This window comes from Cyanistes caeruleus, chromosome 5 (genome assembly GCF_971803275.1).
Source record: "Cyanistes caeruleus chromosome 5, bCyaCae1.hap1.1, whole genome shotgun sequence".
Taxonomy (NCBI): Eukaryota; Metazoa; Chordata; class Aves; order Passeriformes; family Paridae; genus Cyanistes; species Cyanistes caeruleus.
The window spans coordinates 81,411,164-81,430,723 of record NC_141705.1 but is presented as its reverse complement, the minus strand read 5'-3'; the positions used below and the strand labels follow the sequence as shown (position 1 = coordinate 81,430,723).

General features: G+C 50.5%; 1 protein-coding gene across 2 annotated transcripts in view; it reads right to left on the bottom strand.

Moving 5' to 3' along the window:
* CCNI (cyclin I) overlaps positions 1-19,560 on the bottom strand; it is a 32,428-nt gene that overhangs the window by 5,154 nt on the left and 7,714 nt on the right. The window contains exons 1-3 of one of the 2 annotated variants that reach the window (XM_086890791.1): positions 17,358-17,823; positions 5,917-6,073; positions 569-703 (exon numbers count right to left, since the gene is read on the bottom strand). In XM_086890791.1, coding sequence (XP_086746917.1) covers positions 569-703; positions 5,917-6,030 — 249 coding nt within the window. In that variant the 5' untranslated portion in view covers positions 6,031-6,073; positions 17,358-17,823. Of the gene's footprint in view, positions 1-568; positions 704-5,916; positions 6,074-17,357; positions 17,824-19,560 lie in introns of those variants that run through there. The other variant, XM_086890792.1, reaches the window with a different exon arrangement.

Here is a 19,560-nt window from a genome sequence, read left to right as displayed (position 1 = left end):
GGTTGAGCACAGCAGGAGGGCACAGTGGTCACATGGACAGCCTGCACCTGTGTTTGCTTCCCTTTTTCCTTCCCACCTCTCGCACCAGTCCAAGATGGAGTCCATCAGGCTGTAGAGCAGCTTGGTAGGGAACTACTCTCCCAGAAGCTGTTGTCTGTGTTTCAACCCTCTTGGCCCATTTTGTTTCCCCATTGCCCTGCACCAGCCCCGCCCCCGCTAGGCTCAAACCTCTGCTCGGTTCTTTTTTGGGCTGGTTTCCCACTAGCAGGTGCCCCAGCATTTCAGGGTGCTACAAATGGGAGGAAAGCAGCCACAGAGGTGAGCAGGGCCCGTCCCTGGTGCTGCTGTCCAAGGGCTGGCCTGGGGCTCACGGGCACTGCTTCAGACACTGCCCTCTGGCTGTCCAAACCCCCCAGCCCTGGCTGCAGAGCACAGCAGGTGCTGCCCACACACGTGTGAGCAGGGCAGGGGCGCGGGCCAGGGGAAGGAAGCGCTTCCTGCGGCCACAGCACCGACCGCGCACCACGGGCAGCAATCTGTTCCCGTCTGGGGAGCTGCAAATATTTACCTTTACTGCTGCTAAAAACCTGTCCAAGAGGCTGATGGCCAGGGCGAGCGTTTCTGGGTAAAGGTGGAACTGGTACTTGAGCTTGGCCAGCCACTGGATGACCTCATCCCTCTGCCTTGGAGAAATGGCTACATCCTGGGGGAGAGAAAGACAGACTGTTCTTACACACGGGCTGGGAAAGTCCCAAAGGGGCTCACTCGGCACAGAAACAAAACCTCCTTTGGAAATGGGGAGCTTGGAGCCAGCCCCAGTCACCACTTTGTCCCTGCAGTTACTTGTCCCATCCCAAAAACATGCCCTGGAAAAGACAACTTTGCTTACAGCAATCCCAAACCTCACTCCAGTGTCACTGTACAGTGGGGAAAAGAGGATGGGTGACTTGTAGTTCATCAAGCACTGGCAGGCTCAGCTCCAGAGTAGTTCCCAAAAATGTATTATTTATTTAGTTATTCTTTTTTACTGTTTTTTTAACCTCCTCAGAACCATGTGGATACACAGAAATTCCCAGCTGGAACAAAACTCCCCTTGCCAACGGCAGAGTGGAGGCACTCGCTTGGGGTTTTGTGGGGAAAGCTTTATTTTTTTTCTTCAGCTTATGGGGATTTTTTTAGCTCAGTACCTGTCAAATAAAGAAAATTGCAAACAACTGACACAAGGCTCTCTGTGGCTCAGTGACCTGGGCACGGGGAGGCAGCAGCCACAGCCTTGCCTGCAGTTTGGGCTTGGTGCTTGGTTTAGATGTTTGGCCATTGTCTCCCGCAACGATCTGTTTGGACAAGAGCTACATTTCAACCACACGTACAGCTCAGTCACTGACACAAAATCCTTCCCTGTGACCCAGTTCAGAAATATCTCCAGCTTTCCTAGAGCCCTTCACATCAACCAAGGAACTGTCTGGTCTCGCTCCAGTGGGGATTATTGGGGACAATCAGCAGGGATGTGCCCACAAGCATGAAAAGCTGGGCTGTAACTGCCGCTGGTAACGCCATGAGGGCAAAGCAGCAGGAATTCAGAATAAAACCACCCCAGTACTGATACAAAATAAATATTTCAAGCTGCATCTACCACTGAAACACCTCGGTGTCACCAGCACTGTCTGCTGCTCCAGATGGGCCTCTGCTCTCAGCTGCTGCTCAGCTACAGCCCGGCTCTTGAATAAGAAGTGCCTGCTGTTTTCTCCAAGAAACACGGGTTCTGGTGAAATGTGAGCCCCCCTGGGGCAGGAGGGCCCAGGAGCACAATGAACACACTGCACACCAGGAGATGTTACTGAACGCTCTGCTCAAGGTTCCCAAGAGGGGAAAGGGACCTGGGCTGTCCCCAGGGGGAAGAAAGGGGAATGCTCAAGGAAGGGCTGGAAATGTTCTGGGCAGGGGAGGGAGGGCTCTGCCTCAGCAGCATGGAGGGATTTCAACACCACCACCTACCCCAGCCCTTCCATCCTTGGCGAATCCCATTCCTGCTCGATCCCACCACAACAGGCAGCAGCTTCCACAGCTCCCAGTGCTGTCTGTCCCGGCTGGGCGCTGTTTCCCTGTGCCTGCCCAGGCAAAAGGTGAGGTCTTCTCCTAAAACCAGCATGGCAGGGAAGGGTAAGACTCACTCTCTGTGTGCTGCCTCTCCTCCCCAGCCCTCCTGAGGCCTGGCCTTGGATCTCGCTGCCCATCCTGGGCAGGCACCAGGCACCGTTTCAGACTCGGGGTGAGCACTGCTGGCAGGGATGGAACTTGGGGAGCAGCAGCTGCTGCTGGAGAAGTGTTTGACCCAAAGCCACAGCACAGCTGGGATGTGAGATCAAACCAACCCAGCCCCACAGGGCCTGTGGGAGGAAGGAACAACTGCAAAGCACCCTCAGCTCAGTGCATGTCCAGTGCAAGGAAGGTTCCAAAATTGAACTGGCTCCTTAAGAACTACCTGGGGAAATAAAGGAAAGGGAGGGAGTCTCCAGCTCTTTTTGGCACCCAACAAAACAGATGTCTACTCCAGACCCTATCTGCAAATAAAGGATTGGGAGGATGGAGGCAGAATCCACTCACACAGACGGACAGACAGGTTAGTTTGAACTCCAGGAAAGGTTTGTTACAGCCTGTTTTAGGAGACAGGAGCAGGAGTGAGAGCTGGTACCCCCACCCTCACAAACACTGCTGCTGCTCCACACAGGGCAAGGAGCTTCCCACACAAATGCCAGGCTCCATCCCTCTCTCAGAGCTGTCTCTGTGACACCCTCAGAACACAAATAACAAAATGCAGCACAGTAAAATTAATTAAGCAGCGAGGTCGCTGATCCTTAGTTAATTGAAACTAAAAGCAAAACTGAGACACTCTGGGGGCTGAAAGTGAGAAAGTCCCTTGGGGTGGAAAGCCAAGGTTCCTCCTTGGGGCAGAGATACTTCCTGTGTGTCAGCCCCTGCTCGAGGCAGGAGAACCAGGGGCCAAGACGTGAGTGCTCCGAGGGCAAGCACAGAGCAAATCATCTCTAGGGATGCTGATCTCTCTCATACCTGGAGACTCGTGGAGTACTTAGGCTGAAATAAATATTATGTGTGAACAAAAACATGACTCTGTTTTCACTGCTGCCTAATTGAGAGGAAACACCTCAGCAGATGATCTTTCCCTTAATATCTCATGTCAGGTGTTCTGTTCTTTCCCCATCTGTTGCTGCCTGGGCCCTGTGGGCTCCTGGGCAGTCAACAGGTGACCTTCATTAGGACTGGAAATAAACTGAGCTCTCTGGACTCCTCAAGAGGTACAGAGAACAAGTGGAGAAACAGAGTGAGCCAGAACAGGAAAGAAAGGAGGCATGACACAAGTGACACTCGCTTCCTATAAAAATAAATCCAAAAATCTTCACTGATGTCTCTCTCAAGCAGAAAGTTATACATTAACATGCAGAAATCAATCTTTCACCAGTCTTTACTGCTCCATTTCTCAAGCCTTAATCCCAAGAAAATGCCTGAATGTCACCTGCATCTCATATAACCTGTGGGGGAGGGAGGAAAGGGGAACCAGAAGGGAAAAAAATCCAAATCCATTCAGAAACAGGAGGAGGTTCCAGACTCAGGCTACCATTTTTTTAGGCTGAAAAGCCTTTGTGAGATCTGGCTTTGGTATGCTCCACATACCCAGGACACTGGCCTGCATTTAAAAGGAGGGAATAGGAATTTTTAGACAAGTACAAACAAAACAGAAGAATCAGGTACATTAAATCACCAGGAATGAAGTCCCCAACAGATCCTGCACCCCATCCTAAAAATGGAAAGTCTTCCTGCTTCTGTAACTATGGGTTTCTTTCTTCCTGTCAAAGACCTCAAGTGACACATATTTAGAAACAGTTTGTTCCGGTTTTCAACACCAGCACCAAAAATGTCTCCTCAAGAGTCAAAACAGAAAGTTTACTCCCCAAAAATACCTCCCTAGTGTCTCCAGTCAGACCATTGGATTTCTGCAGACACACTCAACGTTTTGTCACTGGCAAAGCAGGTGAGTTCATTAAACCTCTGTGCAGCCGCTCCACCCTCCGAGCAGGGAACGGAAAGTTCCACACGCTTCGGGGTGCCAGATCTGATCCACGGAAGGATGCAGATTTCCTGATTGCCACGGGAAATAAACGACAAGGGAGGTTTTAGGCTGCTGCAGCTGCTTCCAGAAGAAGGCAGTGGATGTTAGGGAATCTGACCTTCTCCCACATATTAAAAAAAATAGGATAATTCACATTACATGTGCCTGCACCGTTGCCAAAGTGAATGCTGGGGGAACATGGAACAGTTGGACAAGCTGGGTGTCAGGAGCTGTAGGAACAGAGGGAAATGTGTGGCTACAGACAGGAGTGTTCCCAGCTGCTCCGTGGCCTCCCAAGCCCGGGTTTCCCCCAGCAGGCAGCTGTGTTTACGCTCTCCTCTCCCTCTGACCTTCCTACATCTCACACTCACACACACAGCTTCCACTCCCGGTTAGCAGTCCCTTACTGCTAGGAAACATTTAGTAGCACAGCACTGGTAATGGCAGTGTCTGAGCTGACATGTAGGAAAAGAGAAAGAAAAAGGTTACACCGAGACAAGAGTTTTGGGGGTGGAAATTCCAGGAGCGAGGACAAGCACAGAGGAGGAGGGACTGCTGGCAAGTCTGCCTGAGGCAGGTGCTGGTTTCTGAGCCACCAGAACCAACTTCACCACGGTAGAACAGCAAGTGTCTCATCCCTGTGAAATCTTCACCCATGAATCTGGTTTGGCTACCCCATCTTGTTATCCTGTAATCTTATCTCCCTACATTATAATCACCCCAGGAGCACAGCCAGCAGGGAATGACGGGCTGGTTTACCATAAGCCGGAGTCTTAAGCTGTACGTGCCTCAAGACAGCCACAGCTACAACGCACTCCACACCTCTGACAACCAGATCACTCCTTTGGAAACCAGAACGTGGATTAACAAAACTAATACTGAGGCCCTTAAAAATGTATTTGCTCCTGCCCAACAGCAGCAGCTTCTTGTTTGCCAGACAGAGAAAACAAAGACGTCAGGGATTAGCTCTGAGTGCAGCTGACTTACCTGTGTGAATGTTTCATGTGGTGCAACAACAGTAAGCCTGGATCTGGGCCCTCAGTGCGGTTGTTTCAGCCCAGCCCAGCAACAAAGGGCCAGAAATTCCGTGACAACGTCCTCACCTTCCACGTTTTGTTTCAGACAGAACTTTGTGGAGTGCACAGGAGAGACAGAGCCTCCTCCCAAAGGAGCACAAACCCACTCTGGGCTGGGTGAGGCCATGAGGGGCCCGGTCCAACCTCCCTGCGGCACAAGATGGGGCTTAGACTATGGAGCCTCAGTGGGCTCTTCCACCCTGAATTTTCCTCCAGCCCCGTGAGAACATTCCTCACTGGAACAGGCCAGTGCCTGGCTCTGCTTCCCTTGACACGAGCTTGCACCCTGCTCCATAAATAGACCTGCTGGAGTCAGTGGGGTTCTTCCTGGAGCAGGCTTCAGATCAATGCTGCCATTAGTGAATTACTCTGAGAAAATGAAGCTGCTTTTAAGAACTGTTGCAGAGTTGGTGCCCAGCAGAAACAGGCACTAATAATCCACACCGTTTGTAAAATTAATTTAATCAGGACAATGTATGGATGTGCTCTCACAAGCCCAGCAGAGATCTAAACCTGTGTGCTGCGCCGTGTGTTCTGCACCCCTAGGGCAGGCCTGTCCATCAAATAAAGAGGGAACTGCTTCCCTCTGAGGCCGATTCCCTGGGTGTCAGGAAAGGGAACTGCTCCTGAACATCTCCAGTTGCTCCCCCACCAGCTCCCCCAGGACAGTCTCCTTCCTCTGCTGGGATGGATGATGTGAAGGACAGACATTACCTGATCGGGCTGAATTTTCGGCACATGTGCTTTCCACATTTGAGCTTCCCTAGAGATTGCCATCTCCAGAAGGAGAGACAACCTCTGGCTCTCCAGGGGTCCTGAAAACTTCATGGTAACCCTTGGATCCACCTGCCACCCAGCTGGATACAGCTACCTGCAAAAGCAAAGATAGCTTGGTGAAACACCGGGCTGTGCCTGTCCAGCAGAAGGCAGCGCAGAGGGGACCGAAGCTGCAGGAAACGGAACTGTTCCCCCAGCCCTGGCACAGCCTCACCTGGCAGCAACAGCCTGTCACAAAACTTGTCCAGTACAAATGGGAAACAAAGCAGAGACAAGGATTTTATCTTTCACTTCTTTCAAGACAACAGATTTCCACCACCTGCTCTCAAATGGAAGAGATGATCTGATGGAAAAGGTTATTTAGGTGGTTCTGAGACTGCCTACCATGACTGTGGCTGCAGATTTTGGGCAGTGTTAAATGACTTAAGCGAAACAGTGAAATGGTAAATGAAGGGTAAATCCATGGGAAAGTTATTGAAACTTCCAATTCCTTGCATGAGGTCCTGTGCAATCCCCTCAAGGTGGATTTTGGCCAAACACTAACCAGGCATTTTCATGTGAATACAACAAACAGTCCCGGCTGTATTTACAGGAAATGAGCAAGGTGCTGACTCTGAGGAAATAAACAGAATTCACAGGGAAAACAATCCCTTATTATAAATAACAACAAAAGCAGCTCGGAGCAAATGAAGATTCAAGGTGCTTTCCTGGAGCTAAAGGAAACCTTAAAGATCAAGACTGATAGAGAACAAATGCTATTCTTTATTCACACAACCTGCACCAGGTATAAAACCACACTCCAGTCTCACTTAAGAGCCCAGAAGGTTTTAAGTGGCAAACAGACGTCAGGGCCCTCTGTCCTTCTATATTAGATTTTTACATAACAAATCCTGCTCCATGAACAAGGGACAGCCTGTACTGGCTTGGCACATCCCTACACGAGGTGTCCAGATGTCACTGAACAGACACAACACCTTGCAAGCAGGAGTCCTGAACAGCACTCTTGAAGCTCTGTGGTGTGCCTCCTCCTTACCAGCCCCCAAATGGCCACCGTGGGCTGAGAAATCCCTATGAGAAATTCCTCACTTGCCCAGAGCGAGACTCTGCCTGGGGAAGTGGAACTCCAGAACCTCCAACCACAGTTTCTTTATGTGCATCCTACTCGATTTTGCATTTCGTTTGTAAACCTGGGGCTGATCCTGAGGACACTCACTGTAAACGGGGCTGAAGGGGAAACAGGGATGCAGAGTCACAGCCTTCCCTCGGGAGCTTCATTAGCATCCCATGATCCTCCCATCAGAGCCACAGTTTTCCCTGTGGCCAGACTGCTTCCCAAGGGCTGGATCCCTTACCGCCTCATGGCAAAGGGTGGAATGTGGCAAGGGTAGGAGCAGACCCAGGGCAGAGGCCTGAGAGCCAGGAGACTGGAAGCAGCTCACTCCACACTCGTCAGGAAAAAACCAGCAGCTATATTTAGCCCGACCGTGTCTCCTGTCATGAAATATTGATGGTCCTTCCTTGGTTTTGCAGGGAAGAGAGAGTAATTAGCCAACCCCCAAATCATTGGAGACAACACAGGCAAAAATTTCAGGCTGTTTTCTTGTGTTGTGACATAAATATTCCCACCGTGTTTACAACACCAACGGGTTTTGCAGGCCTCTGGAACCAGCAAAGAGCTCTCAGTTGCCCTGATCCCCCCTGAGGACGTCTCTGCACTGCCTGGGCTGGTCAGCAGCCCCAGCAGAGAGCTCAGGGTGTCCCGGGACATACCCAGGGCCTTGCAGGGGCATTTTTAGTGAGCTCTGCTGTCAACAGCGCTCCAGCTGCCAAGGGCAAGAGAGGGGAAAATAACCTTTCCTTTGTGAACTAGGGACGTAATTCAATTGAGGGCTGAGGCACAATAACCTTTATAAGGGAAAAAGAAGAGGAATGACGCGCTTGAAAGTTTCCCTTGGAGCGAGAGTGGCGCGCGGTTTTCCAGCCGAGAGAGCTCAGCCGGGAGAGAGGCCAAGCACCCCGGGGCTGAATCGGGTTTGCATCTCCATTTACATAGCTCTCCATCAGATAAATGAGTGCCATTGGAAAAAACCGCCAGCAGGACTGCGTGCAGCCTTCCCAAAACACAAGGGAGCAGAGGCAGAGCAGGCTCTGGGAGGATGAGGAACAGGAGGGCTGGCACAGCTTCCCAAAATGCAGCACAGGGCGGTCCATGGACGCTTCTCTCTGCCCAGCTCAGGACAGGAACACCTGAGCAGCCCAGAAAAGCAGCACTACAGAACCCTGGTGGTGTGGCAGCACCTCTCAGACACCAGCAGGGCCAGCAGGAGGCCTGAGCCTGACCCCACACCAAACACTTGCTCCAGCCAGAAGCTTCCTGAGTCTTTCTGCAACCCAGCCTGAGCCACCCACAGCTGGAGGAACTGCCCAAGCTGGGAAAGTCACCATCAACTAACTCACCCCAACTTTGCTCCCTGATTGAAAATTAAACTTTAGCTCCAGGGTGCTGGCTTTTTGGGTTCAAGGTTTTTTTTATCCCTGTGGTTACTTTGGGAGTTTTTCAACCACTGTTCAAACAGTTCCTAAAGTTCCTAATCTTCACTGGAAGGACAACTGGCTGCACTGAAACCTCTCAAAGAACAGCTGGGGAATTAAAATAGGAGAAGTGAGCCCAGTCAAGGCTTTGACGCCTCCTGTGAGCTGCTGCAAGTTGGATCTTGCTCTGAAATTACAGAGTCAAAACCTTGATGTGAGGTTTTCACTTGTGAGAGGCATCAAAAATCACCTCCTTATCCATGGTAAACACCCCGAGCTGGTCCATAAAATAAAGATCTACCATCTCATAAAGATCTCTCTTTGGTCCAAGTTTACAGCTACCTTGACTCAAAGAAATGCTTTTCAGTTTCCCTGGAGAGATTTTAGGCTGCCAAGTGCTGCAGGCTACAGTTTCCAAAAGCAGTTTCTGCAGGAATTGGTGCAGATGACTCCCTGACCAAGTAACACTTCATGGTTTGGGGGGTGCATTTGTGTGGGGTGCAAAACAGAGGAGGTTTGGTTTTTTTAGGCTTTGTTATCACTTGCAGTGACTATAAAAAGTACCTCCTGCACACAAAAGCTGCTGCTCCAGGAATGTACTATCCGCTAGCAGGACAAGCTCCTAACACAGCTCCTGATTTTCCTGCCCCCAGCTGCAATTTAACTGTCCTCATACAACTGAATTACAAACAGCATCACTGCAATAATTCAGGGCAGTAACAAAAACCTTTGGTTTTGATTGTGGCTCGTTTCTTGTTTGCTATAGGGGGGTTGGTTTGTTTGTTTTTAACACAGCTCATTTTGTAAACAATTGACAAGATTTCTAGGGCTAGAGACAGCCCAAACCCCACTACCTTTGTTTGGCACATCAACCCAGATGGGAGTTCTGAACACGGGGCGTTATTCCAGTGGAGCTGAAGCACCATGCCAATTCCTGCAGACCTCCTATTTTCAGTGACCAGCAGCCAAATCTGCTTCAGCTTTAACAAGCAATAATAAAATCTCACAGATGACCTGCAAACAGATTTTTCTGGGCAGTGGGGGGAAGGCGAAGCAGAAGGAAGAGAGGAGGAGACTGAATTCCTCGGAGCTCCAGCCAGCCATCTGTGATTTCAAAGGATCCAAGCCTACTGCTAGCAGAAATGTCTAACTGCAAGTTGTGATTAGAAATTTCAAAGCTGTGGCCGGGGGCTGAGATGGATGTTAATTTTAGTACCTGGGGCTTTCTCTCAGCTTAACTCTTTCCTCATGGCCCGGCAGTGAAGCAGTCTGGGACTCTGTGCTGGGCAGAGGGAAATGCCAAAGCACAGCCTGGTGTGACAGCAATAAATGAGCGGTGTGGGTTCAAATCAACCGGTTTGGCTTGTACGAAATAAACGGCCAACAGAAACAGCTCGGCGGTGTTGTGAGACAATAAAAGGGAAAATGTATGTTTGGGAATACAGTTTCAAATGTTAACACCTAAGTAAGGTGTCTGATTGAAGCAACAAACTGACTTCTGGTGAAATACCAAGTCCAGTACGAATTCTCCCCACGAGCAGCGCCTCAGTGTCAGACCTAAGGGCCTGCAGGTGACCTCACACCTTTAACCAGCAGCACGTTAGAGCCGTGGCTCAGCCCAAATTCGGAAGGAGGCAATTTTTTGGAGGCTGGGAGAGGAAGAGGGCCCTTGCCACTTGTCTGTGTGACTCAGCCCGAGCTGCCTCCCACAACCTGGTACAAAGGCTCTGAGGTATTTTGGCAGCATCCTTCAGGCGGGCTCACGTACACGCTCGCCACTTCTTTTCCTCCAACCAGATTTTTCCTAGGAGTGCAAATAAAGCTGACCTCATTTTAGTGCCCGTTTTCCAAACAGATGAATTTTTCCAAACATTTTAAAGGAACCTGCCAGCTAAAACCACGGGTCGAGAAGGGAACGCGGAGCGGTGTTTTGATGGAGGGAGGGGAGGGGTTTTTACGTCTTGTTTTGAAACAGAAATCCCAGGGTCCATTTAGCAGCAAGGAAGGAGGAGCCCTCTGGAAAAGGGCTGCTCCATAAACAGGACCAGTTCTAAGAGATCTCTGCTCCCCTTCATTCCCCCCCAGCCTTGTGACTGACATCAGGGGTTTGCTGTTTACAGGAAACTTAAAACTGTATTTTCCAAAGTAGGGACTGCTAAAAAACAAGGTAGAAGATGAGCTCCTGACTGAACTTTCAGACAATGTCACCATTCTTCCCTCCTGGCGAGCCAGGCGCGCTTCCAGAACCATGCCTGCCCCCCTCCCTGTTCTAGTGGCTCTGGTAGAAGTGCCAGAGGAGGAGGGGGAGGAGGTGGTGGAGGTTTGCCTTTCCTTTTTGTCTGGCAACTGCCAAGATGAGTCCATTGAAGCAGCCTTTGCCCAGAAAGGTCTTTGGCCAGGAACGGATTAAATATTCCATGCCACAGCTTCCGAGTGGTGCAAACAGGCTGCTTTAATCACAGCTCCTTTCCCTGCTGGGGCAGCAACAGACCAAGGAAACTGTGGATAAAAGGGAAACACGGGATTCAGCCCTAGGAGAGCAGCTCCAGCTGCAGAATGTATGTGTTGATACAAAGAGGAGATGAAACTCAATGTATTTTCCTGAGTTCTGCTCTGAGATTTTATTTTGGTTTAGTTGAACCTAAAAATGAATGGAAAATGTAAATTCCTCACAACATTTAAACAAATTTCAGTAGGAATGGGCCCTGCTGTTGTTTGGCAGCAGATCCCAAGGCTCAGGAACAGGTCAGGAATGTGAGCCTTTATTGAGTGCACTGGGGTGTCACGTCAAGGACAGTCATCCCTCACCTGGGACAGTCACAGTGGTCACACACCAAAAACACAGTGCCATCTTCTCGTTCACAACTGAAGCACCAGACAGAATAAGGCAAAAAAGAAACCAGTGCTTGCTGAAATGATCCACATTATTTTTATGCTTTTCCCAATGTAAATGACAACAAAATCCAAGACAGCAACGGCTGAGCCTTGTACAAACTCCCTGTACACCACTGGCAAGGGAATGAGCAGCTCCCACAGGCAAGTGACCAAGCACCCTCTGGGTTCTGCCTGGGGACTCTCTGGATCTTTTGGGGACAAGGTTCAGGACTACTGGGGAACACCTGTGAACCTCTGAGGAACTTGAGGGCACTGCTGTTGCTGAGCCACTAAAGCAGGGAATCCCAGCAATCTCCAAGGAGCATCACCAGCTGCCCCAAATTAGGCAGAGCCAAGCAGCTGCTAAGAAGCACCTGTGCAAAGTCTAAGAGGCAGTTGAGGCAGCAGGGTCTTGTGCCAGAGCTGGTGTGGAGTTGAGGTGCTGTGAGGGGGAGTTTTAGCAGCCCTGCTTCAGTGCAAGCAGTCTCAGGCACGGTGGTGGTGCACCACGGGGCCAGCTCCCAGCAGGGAGTGCCCAGGGCCTTGGTCCTGCTCAAGGTTTGGTTGTCTTGGAGGAACTGTGGTGGTGCCAAGTGAAGGAGTTTTAGGGCTGCACAACATCAGAGTTTTTTGGGAGATGGACAGGATTTTCTCTGGGACTTGTCAGCATGGAAAGCCTCAGCCCCATCTGCAACAGAGAACCAGGCAGTGCCCACCTCTACCATCAAGGTAAGTGAAGTGTCTGCAGAGAAGGGGAAGGGTGGAAGGAGGGAATTGCTGGCTTTTGTGCCAAAGGGAATCCTCAGCCCCACCTCAAGGTTTATAACTAGAAAGGCTCAAGGATGTGGGGGTGAGAGGACAGGAAGGTATCAAAAAAGTAACAACAAATGATGCTTAAGTGGGCTCACTTTCAGCATTTGCATGTAAGTGTGGCTACATCTGTGAGGTTCCATTCTGGAAAAACCCCACACACTCTTTTCTGGCAGGTGAGCACGTTGGGGTGCTTCCCTGAGGTGTGTGTCTGCTTCTGAACAGTGTGGGGAGCTAACTTGGAGAGGTGTGTGCAGGTGGAAGAGCAGAGTGCTGATCACAGGGCAGTGGTGGGATGGCTCCCATGGCCTGGGAGTGCTGCACTGGAGGGACACAGGCTCTATTGAAAGAGGAGGTGCTGGTGCCTTGGTGCCCACGGGGACTCCCGATGACTGTGATGTGTGCAGGCAGGACACTGTGGGGGAGCACCCAGGATAGGGGGGCTCTGCTGGACCCCACACCCTCCTACAAGGAGGGGTTTGTTGGGAGGTGTGAGGGTCAGAGGCTGCCTTGGCTGCAGTGACCATGGGATAGTGGAGGCAGCTGGGGATGAGGTCAGACAGAAGCCAAAGCCCAGCTGGAACTGGCTTTGGCAAGCTCTGGAGGAGACTGAAGGGGCTTGACTACTTGGGTAGCGAGGGGAAGGCTGCAAGTAGGGTCTGGATAAACAGTGAGGTGGAATGAGAAGTGGCTGAATGTCTGTGTCCAGAGCGTGGTTATCAGTGACATTTCTTTACTGTGAGGTTGACAGAGCTTTGGCTGGGTTACTCAGAGAGGCTGTGTCGTTTCCATCCTTGGAGGCATTGAAAAGGTGTTCTGATGGTGCAGAGCAAGTGGTTTTAGGTGGCCAAGTTGACCTTCAGAGGTACTTTCCAGTCTCAAGCACTTGGGGATCTCAAGGGCTAAAGGCTCAAAGCAGCCCAGATCTAAGGGCCCAGAGCTGCTTGTCTGTTCTTTAGGCAGCAAAAAGGCTCGAGAAATAAAAAAAAAAGGGGCAAACCAAACCTGGCATTATGTAATGTCTCACTAGTAGTCTCCCCAAAGCAACACATGCAGAGCATGATTCACTTCTCCCACCACCAATTTAACTTGGTATAAATCAACAGTAACTTGAAGGAAGTCACTCCAAGGAAAAGCAAGCTCACAAAGTATGAGGGAAAGCAGTAATTTTATAAAACAGGGCCAGAGGCTTTCAAGCCCATAAAAACTAACTCTCTTGAGGCAAGGGCTGACAGGCATTTGGAATTTAAAGCATCATGCACCACCTTTTGAGTAATATAATCCCCTGAAACCAAATAAATACAATGCCTCTGTGGGCAAAAACACAGAGACAGGATTCAGCAGTAGCTCTTTTTGTCTTTTGGCAGCAGTCAGTCATTAACATCAATGAACAGTGATAAAACCAAACAAGTTTATACCCTGTTCAACACCCACATCCAAAAAGTGCCTAACTACGATGGCTTGATGCCTCTTGACAACAATGAAAAAGAATTTTAGGAAAAGCCTAAGTGCTCACCATGGCCAATATTTTGCTTTATAGATTCTGACTGGCTTCAGGATAAATTAGTGATTACAGCTAATATCAGGATACAGCGTGAGGCAGTAAAAAGAGATAATTATGAGGAAATGAAGAATTATCTGCTGTTGAAACAATAGATCAATTATGAGGTACAGCACAGTAGCTGCAGAGCAGCATTCTTGTGCTCTGAGGGTACTGCCTCCTCTTTCTCATCAACCAAAGAGAACCCACAGTTATACAGTTTAATTATCCTCCAGGAGCTCGAGCTTGCTGACTAATTAGCCTCTTGTTGAGACAATACAGAAAAGGATATAATTCCAATTGTCCGCAAAAATAGCATGGCACAGGCTCTTCGCTGTGTGTTCATCTCTCCTGTCCTGCGAGAGCCTTGATATACCCACAGCTTGGGACAACCTAAAACCAGTCCTGAGCCTAAAACAAAATCAACCCAGACATGGGAGCTCTGGGAGAGGGGGTACAGAGGAAGGGGAAGGAAGCAGAGTGTCTGAGGCAGTCTGTAACCGCAGCCGGAGTGCTCCTGCCGCTGCTTCCACAGCCAAGCTGTGCGAATCCCGCTTTGCTCCTGTCGCTGAGTGCATGCACACACTGGCAGGGCTCTCACAAAGGGAGACTAAGCTGAGCTTGATGGTTGAGCTGCGTGGCTGTAGTCAGGTGCCAACGCCAATACTTACAGTCAAAATTATTAAAAAGCATAAAGGCTGATGTTTTTAGTGGTTCTTGTCTAACAGACCACTGTAGTCAAGTCACCCCAGCCAAGAAACAGGGTCTCGCTGTGTGAGGTGAAAAACCACCCAGAAGGTCCAAAAGCCTTTGGCAGATGGGTTCATCCAGCAGCTCCCATCAGCCTGGCCAAGATATTTGGTGTCTGGGCTGCTGAGCAGCATGGAGTATCTGCAGTAACATGTTATTTACGAGTGAGCTTTCAGAGGAGTTTGCACAGCAAGTGCAAATAGCCACTGTGGTTAATAAACGAGTGTTGATAGTACTTGCAGTCAGCAAACACACAGGAAGGGAAAATGTCAGACCACATCTGCTTTGTACAGAGCCTGGAGACACCTGAGATTTCCTTCCGTTTCAATGACTTCACTGTGTTTCTTTGGCTTTTGAAAATAGCTATTATTGTGCTGTGTTCTCAAAGAAACTATTCCCAATGTAGCAGAATCCCTCTTAAAACCCCCCTCCTCAATGGCCAGCCTGGCTTTCCCGCTGTTTCACTGGGGTGTGCTGGAAAAGGTCTTGGGTCAGGACCTCCTTGGGCCCCAGAAAGTCATGGGAGCCAAGGAAAAAAGGCAAATACAGGCAGGTTCCTGGGCATGTTAGCTCTAGGCACACATTCTACGTGTTGCAGGGGAGGAACTGAGATCCCATGGCAGTGTGGAATCCATCTGGAGATGAAGATCTTGGCTCACAGTCTGGTCCATGCTCAGGCAATCGAGTCCTAAGGGTTATCATGTGGCACTCAGAATATGATGTCTAGTTTTCCTGAGGCCACTGCTCCTGCCTGACCTTTTTAAAATCCCTCAGTGTGGCATAAACTGCAGATGTTTTTATCTATCCCTTTCATCACCCAGTTCAAATGGATCATTTACACTGGCATGATGCTGAACTTTATTTCCTAAATACAAAAACCGCCTGGTAAAAACACAATGATTAGACCTGCGAATATAAATGTTCCCCAAAAGCCAGTTCAGCATGAGGTCAAGAGTTATTACTGCTTTAACCATTGTATGGCTGGAGGTGTGCAAGGGAAAGCATAGGGATGCTGCTGGAGGTGTCATTCCAGTCTGTGCATGAGGGATGCAAAGAGGCAGGTGAGCACAGAAGGGCTGAGAATGGAAAAGGAAAGAGGCTGTAATTACACAAGAGATGCTCAATGCTTTACAAAGCTGTGAACACTCAGTCCACCGAAAAGCTGCTCCCAGGGCAGTGACACGAGCAAAGACGGCAGCACTGAACGGTGTCACGCTTGAACTGACCCCTGATTAAACTGGTAAATGTGGGTACATGTTAGTGGAACCACCTGGAAACAGGAAAACCAGAGGCAGTATCAGGATTTTTAAGCTGGGTTCCAGACCAAATACAGTGCAGAAGGACTTGGGACTAAAGAACAAACACAGTCAAAGCAGCAGCTGAGTTCTGCCACACCAAACTGTGTGTAAGTTCTACACAGGGGTGAAGGATAATTAAAACTCTGTGTGTGTGTGTACATCTATATACACACACCCCCCCATGTGAAAGTTCAGTTCCTGCTGGGGAGAAGCCAAAAAATGAGCTTCCCACATCCCACGCTAAGGTCTGTGTAGGCACTGATGAGAACAAGCCCTCCCCCTTGCCCTACGAGCCAGCCAAGCTACTTGAAAACCAAATCTGAATCATTTGCAGGGATCCGAAATCCAACCCTCAAGACAAGGAAAAGATGCTGTGATTTGCTTGTTGAGAGACACCCTCACCTTGCCTGACCCAGGCTCCAGGTGCACCTGCAGTGGGGCAGAGGTGGGGGGCCCTGCAGCTGAGATGCTCCCCTTTCCAAAGAGTGTTGTGCACCACTTGCATCTTGCTTCATTTAAACATTTCAGTAAAAAAAAAACTCTCACCCTTCTGTCTTTAAAAGGGGCTGTGCCGTGTACTTGCTGTTTCAGCACACCACTGAAGGAAATGTCTGGGAGCAGACAAAGGCTGATGCTGAAATAATTTTTAAGTTCAGGCTTGAATCAGCCTGCCGTCCAACTCCCTTACTTTTGAGAGTGGTAAAACGAGGGTTTGTTCCTTTTTCCCTCCTTCACAGGGTAAAAATGGGAGAGCAGGATTTTCTGTGTTCAGTGGACAAGTTTTCAGGAGGACTTTTTCTGTCACTGTGCTTTCTACCACAGGCACAAAACCCCATGGCAATCTCGCTCCCTCCAGTTCACCCCTCTGGAGATGGATTTAGAGAACACAATGCTGCTCTTCCTTCAAGGAAACTTCTTCCATCCAAGTCGGGAGAGCTAAGAGGAAAGCAGGCAGAGTGCACCCCATCTCTACAAATGAAGTACACGAACACAAGAGAGCAAAACCCAAAACCAGGAGGCCTACAGGGAAGCTGGAGAAGACTCTTCTTCAGGTACTGTCGTGATAGGACAAGGAATAATGGGTATGATTGAAAAAGGGGAAATCTAGGTTCGGTATTCGGAAGAAATTCTTTACTATGAAGGCAGTGAGACACTACAACAGGTTGCCCAAGGGAGGCTGTGGATGCCCCAACCCCGAAAGCGTTCCAAATCAGGCTGGAGAGGCTGGGGTGTCCTGCCCGTGCACACGGGTTGCAATTACGTGATTTTTAAGGTGCGCTCCAGCCCCTTTAACATTCTCTGACTGTAAATCCGGCGCTGTGACCGGAGTCACACCTGGGGCAGAGATGCGCCGCTGAGCCCCTGCATGGCCTGGGAGGTCACGGCCGAGGGAAGGCATAGGGACCCGACAAAGGGCACACAAAGCACCGCTGGCAGGATGCTTGGCGCGCCTTTACTTTTGTACGTGTACGATTACAGCGTTTATAATTACAGCGCTGCACGGCGATGCCGTGCACGCTCCCCACCACCCATCCCAAAGCCCCGATCCCCCCCCGTCCCCTCCCGGCTCTCACCTCCCCTGCGCGGCGGCGGGGTGCCCGGCGGGGCCCGGCCATCAGCACCCCATGGCGGGGCGGCGGCGCCGGGGCTCCTCCGCGGCGCTTCAGCACCGTGCGGGGCCCATGCCCGGGGCGGCGGCGGTGGCCGGCGGGCTCCTCATGTCGCCATGACGGGGGAAGGAAAGGTGAGGGGGGGGGAAATCTGTGGGGGGGTGGGGGGGAGGTAGGCGGGCCGCCGCCGCCGCGCGGGAGGGAGGGAGGGGGGGTTAAATTAAAATAAAATAAAAAATAAAATAAAAACGAAAAGGGAGGGGAGGGGAGCGAGAGGCAGCCCGCAGCCAGCTGCTTCCCGGGGGGTTCGGGGAGGGGAAGGGGGGGGAAGAAAGAAGCGCCGGCGAGGCGGCGCGAGCGCCCCTCAGCGCGGAACCGCCTCGCCTCAGCGCCGCCGGCCGGGGACAAAGCCCCGCGTCAGCCGTGCGGAAGGCCGGTGGCGGCTGGAGGCGGCTCTCCCTTCCCCGTTCTCCCCTCCCGGTTCTCCCCCCGGGCCGGTGGCTGTGAGGGGGAGCGGCAGGGCGGAGGGGGTGGGGGTAGAACGGGGACTCTTTTCTCTGGCGGAAGCATCGCGGGAAAGTGTCGATCAGGCGGAGGAATCTGCAGCGCGTGCGCGGCTCCGTGAGGGCGCGGGGGGGGGGTGCTACGGGTAGGGCCGGTGTTTAGAGCGGCGAACGCTCGTGAAGCCATGGGAAAAGGTGTTTAATTGTAAGATAATTGTAAATTAATTGTAAATAAGCCCCGAGTTGCGCCGATCCTCGGTAAGGCGTCGCGGTCTCGCCTATTCCGTGCGCATCCTGTGTCTCCCAGCCTGCGTGTGCTGGAGCAGAGCGCCCTGTGTTATCCCTGGTGATCCCCTTATTTACTGCCCTGCAAAATGTAAACAGGGATTTGCCTTGGACTTTATTTACTTCCTTAGGCCTTCCCCCGGCACAAAGGCCTGTAGCACTGTCCTTTTCTTTGTTTCCAGGCTGTGCCTGGCATTCCCAGTGACAGCACAAGATGCCTGAAGTGCTATGGAAGCTGAGCTGTTGTCTCACAGCGCCGTTTATTCCTTGAGAAAGCTTGTGTTTAAATTCTTTTGTGACCTAAGCCTTTTTTTTTCGATTTTTTTTTTTTTTTTTTTTTCATGGATCTGGGGCTGTGTTACAATACTGTGCAGCAAAGACCAGGAAAATAATAAATAGTTGGCATGCAAATCCTGGCACGGTGATGAGTGTCAGAATCTTGCCACACCACCAGAGGTTGAAATGAGGAGATAAAAGCAAGAAGTTCAGAGCAAAGGCAAATTGTTTTCTTTAAACTCCTTCCAGTATCTGTAGTTATTGGCTGTTCAGACAGCACACAAAGGAGGGTTTCCTCCGGAGATAATAAGCACAGTGACATAAATCATCGAGAGAGAACATAGATTTTTTTTTTTTTTCCTATTCATTTTCCAGCAAATTAACTCTGAATCAGTTTGCTAAAAATTCATCAATCTCGAGCTTTTTTTAACCCTTTCCCTAGTCTCGTTGCCTATGAGTCAGTGTTTAAGAAGTCTCTAAGCTTTGGCAGTTTTCCAAAATCCCAGTGGTAGTTTGTGGTAGTTTGTGGCAGTGACCGCAACCTAGGGATTTAGTGGGAAGGAGATGGAAGCAGCCAGCATGAGCTCCATGTGTTTGGGCCTGTTTTGCAGGGAGAGATGGAAAGAGGCAGCAGGCCTTCGTGCTGACAAGAAAGGAAAGGGTTTGATGGGATTTTAGAAGAAATCATTCCCTGTGAGGGTGGGCAGGCCCTGGCACAGAGAAGCTGTGGCTGCCCCTGGATCCCTGGAAGTGTCCAAGGCCAGGCTGGACAGGGCCTGGAGCAGCCTGGGATAGTGGAAAGTGTCCCTGCCTGTGGCTGGGGGTTGAACTGGAATGATCTTCAAGGTCCCTGCCAACCCAAAGGATTCTATGGCTCGGTGTGTCCTTACAGCAGCCATTTCTATCGGCGTTTAAAAACCCTTCAGAGGAACAACCAGATGGTCTGGTGCCTTTGGCTCTCAGGTGCTCTGGAGACCTGGGTGCTGCTCCCTGCGTGTCTTTTGAGCAGTCAGTTAAAGCCAGGGATTCAAAGGTTAATGGGAATTGTCATACCCACCCAACTCAGGCGCACTCAAAGGTCAGCGCGGGCACGCAGAGCTCGT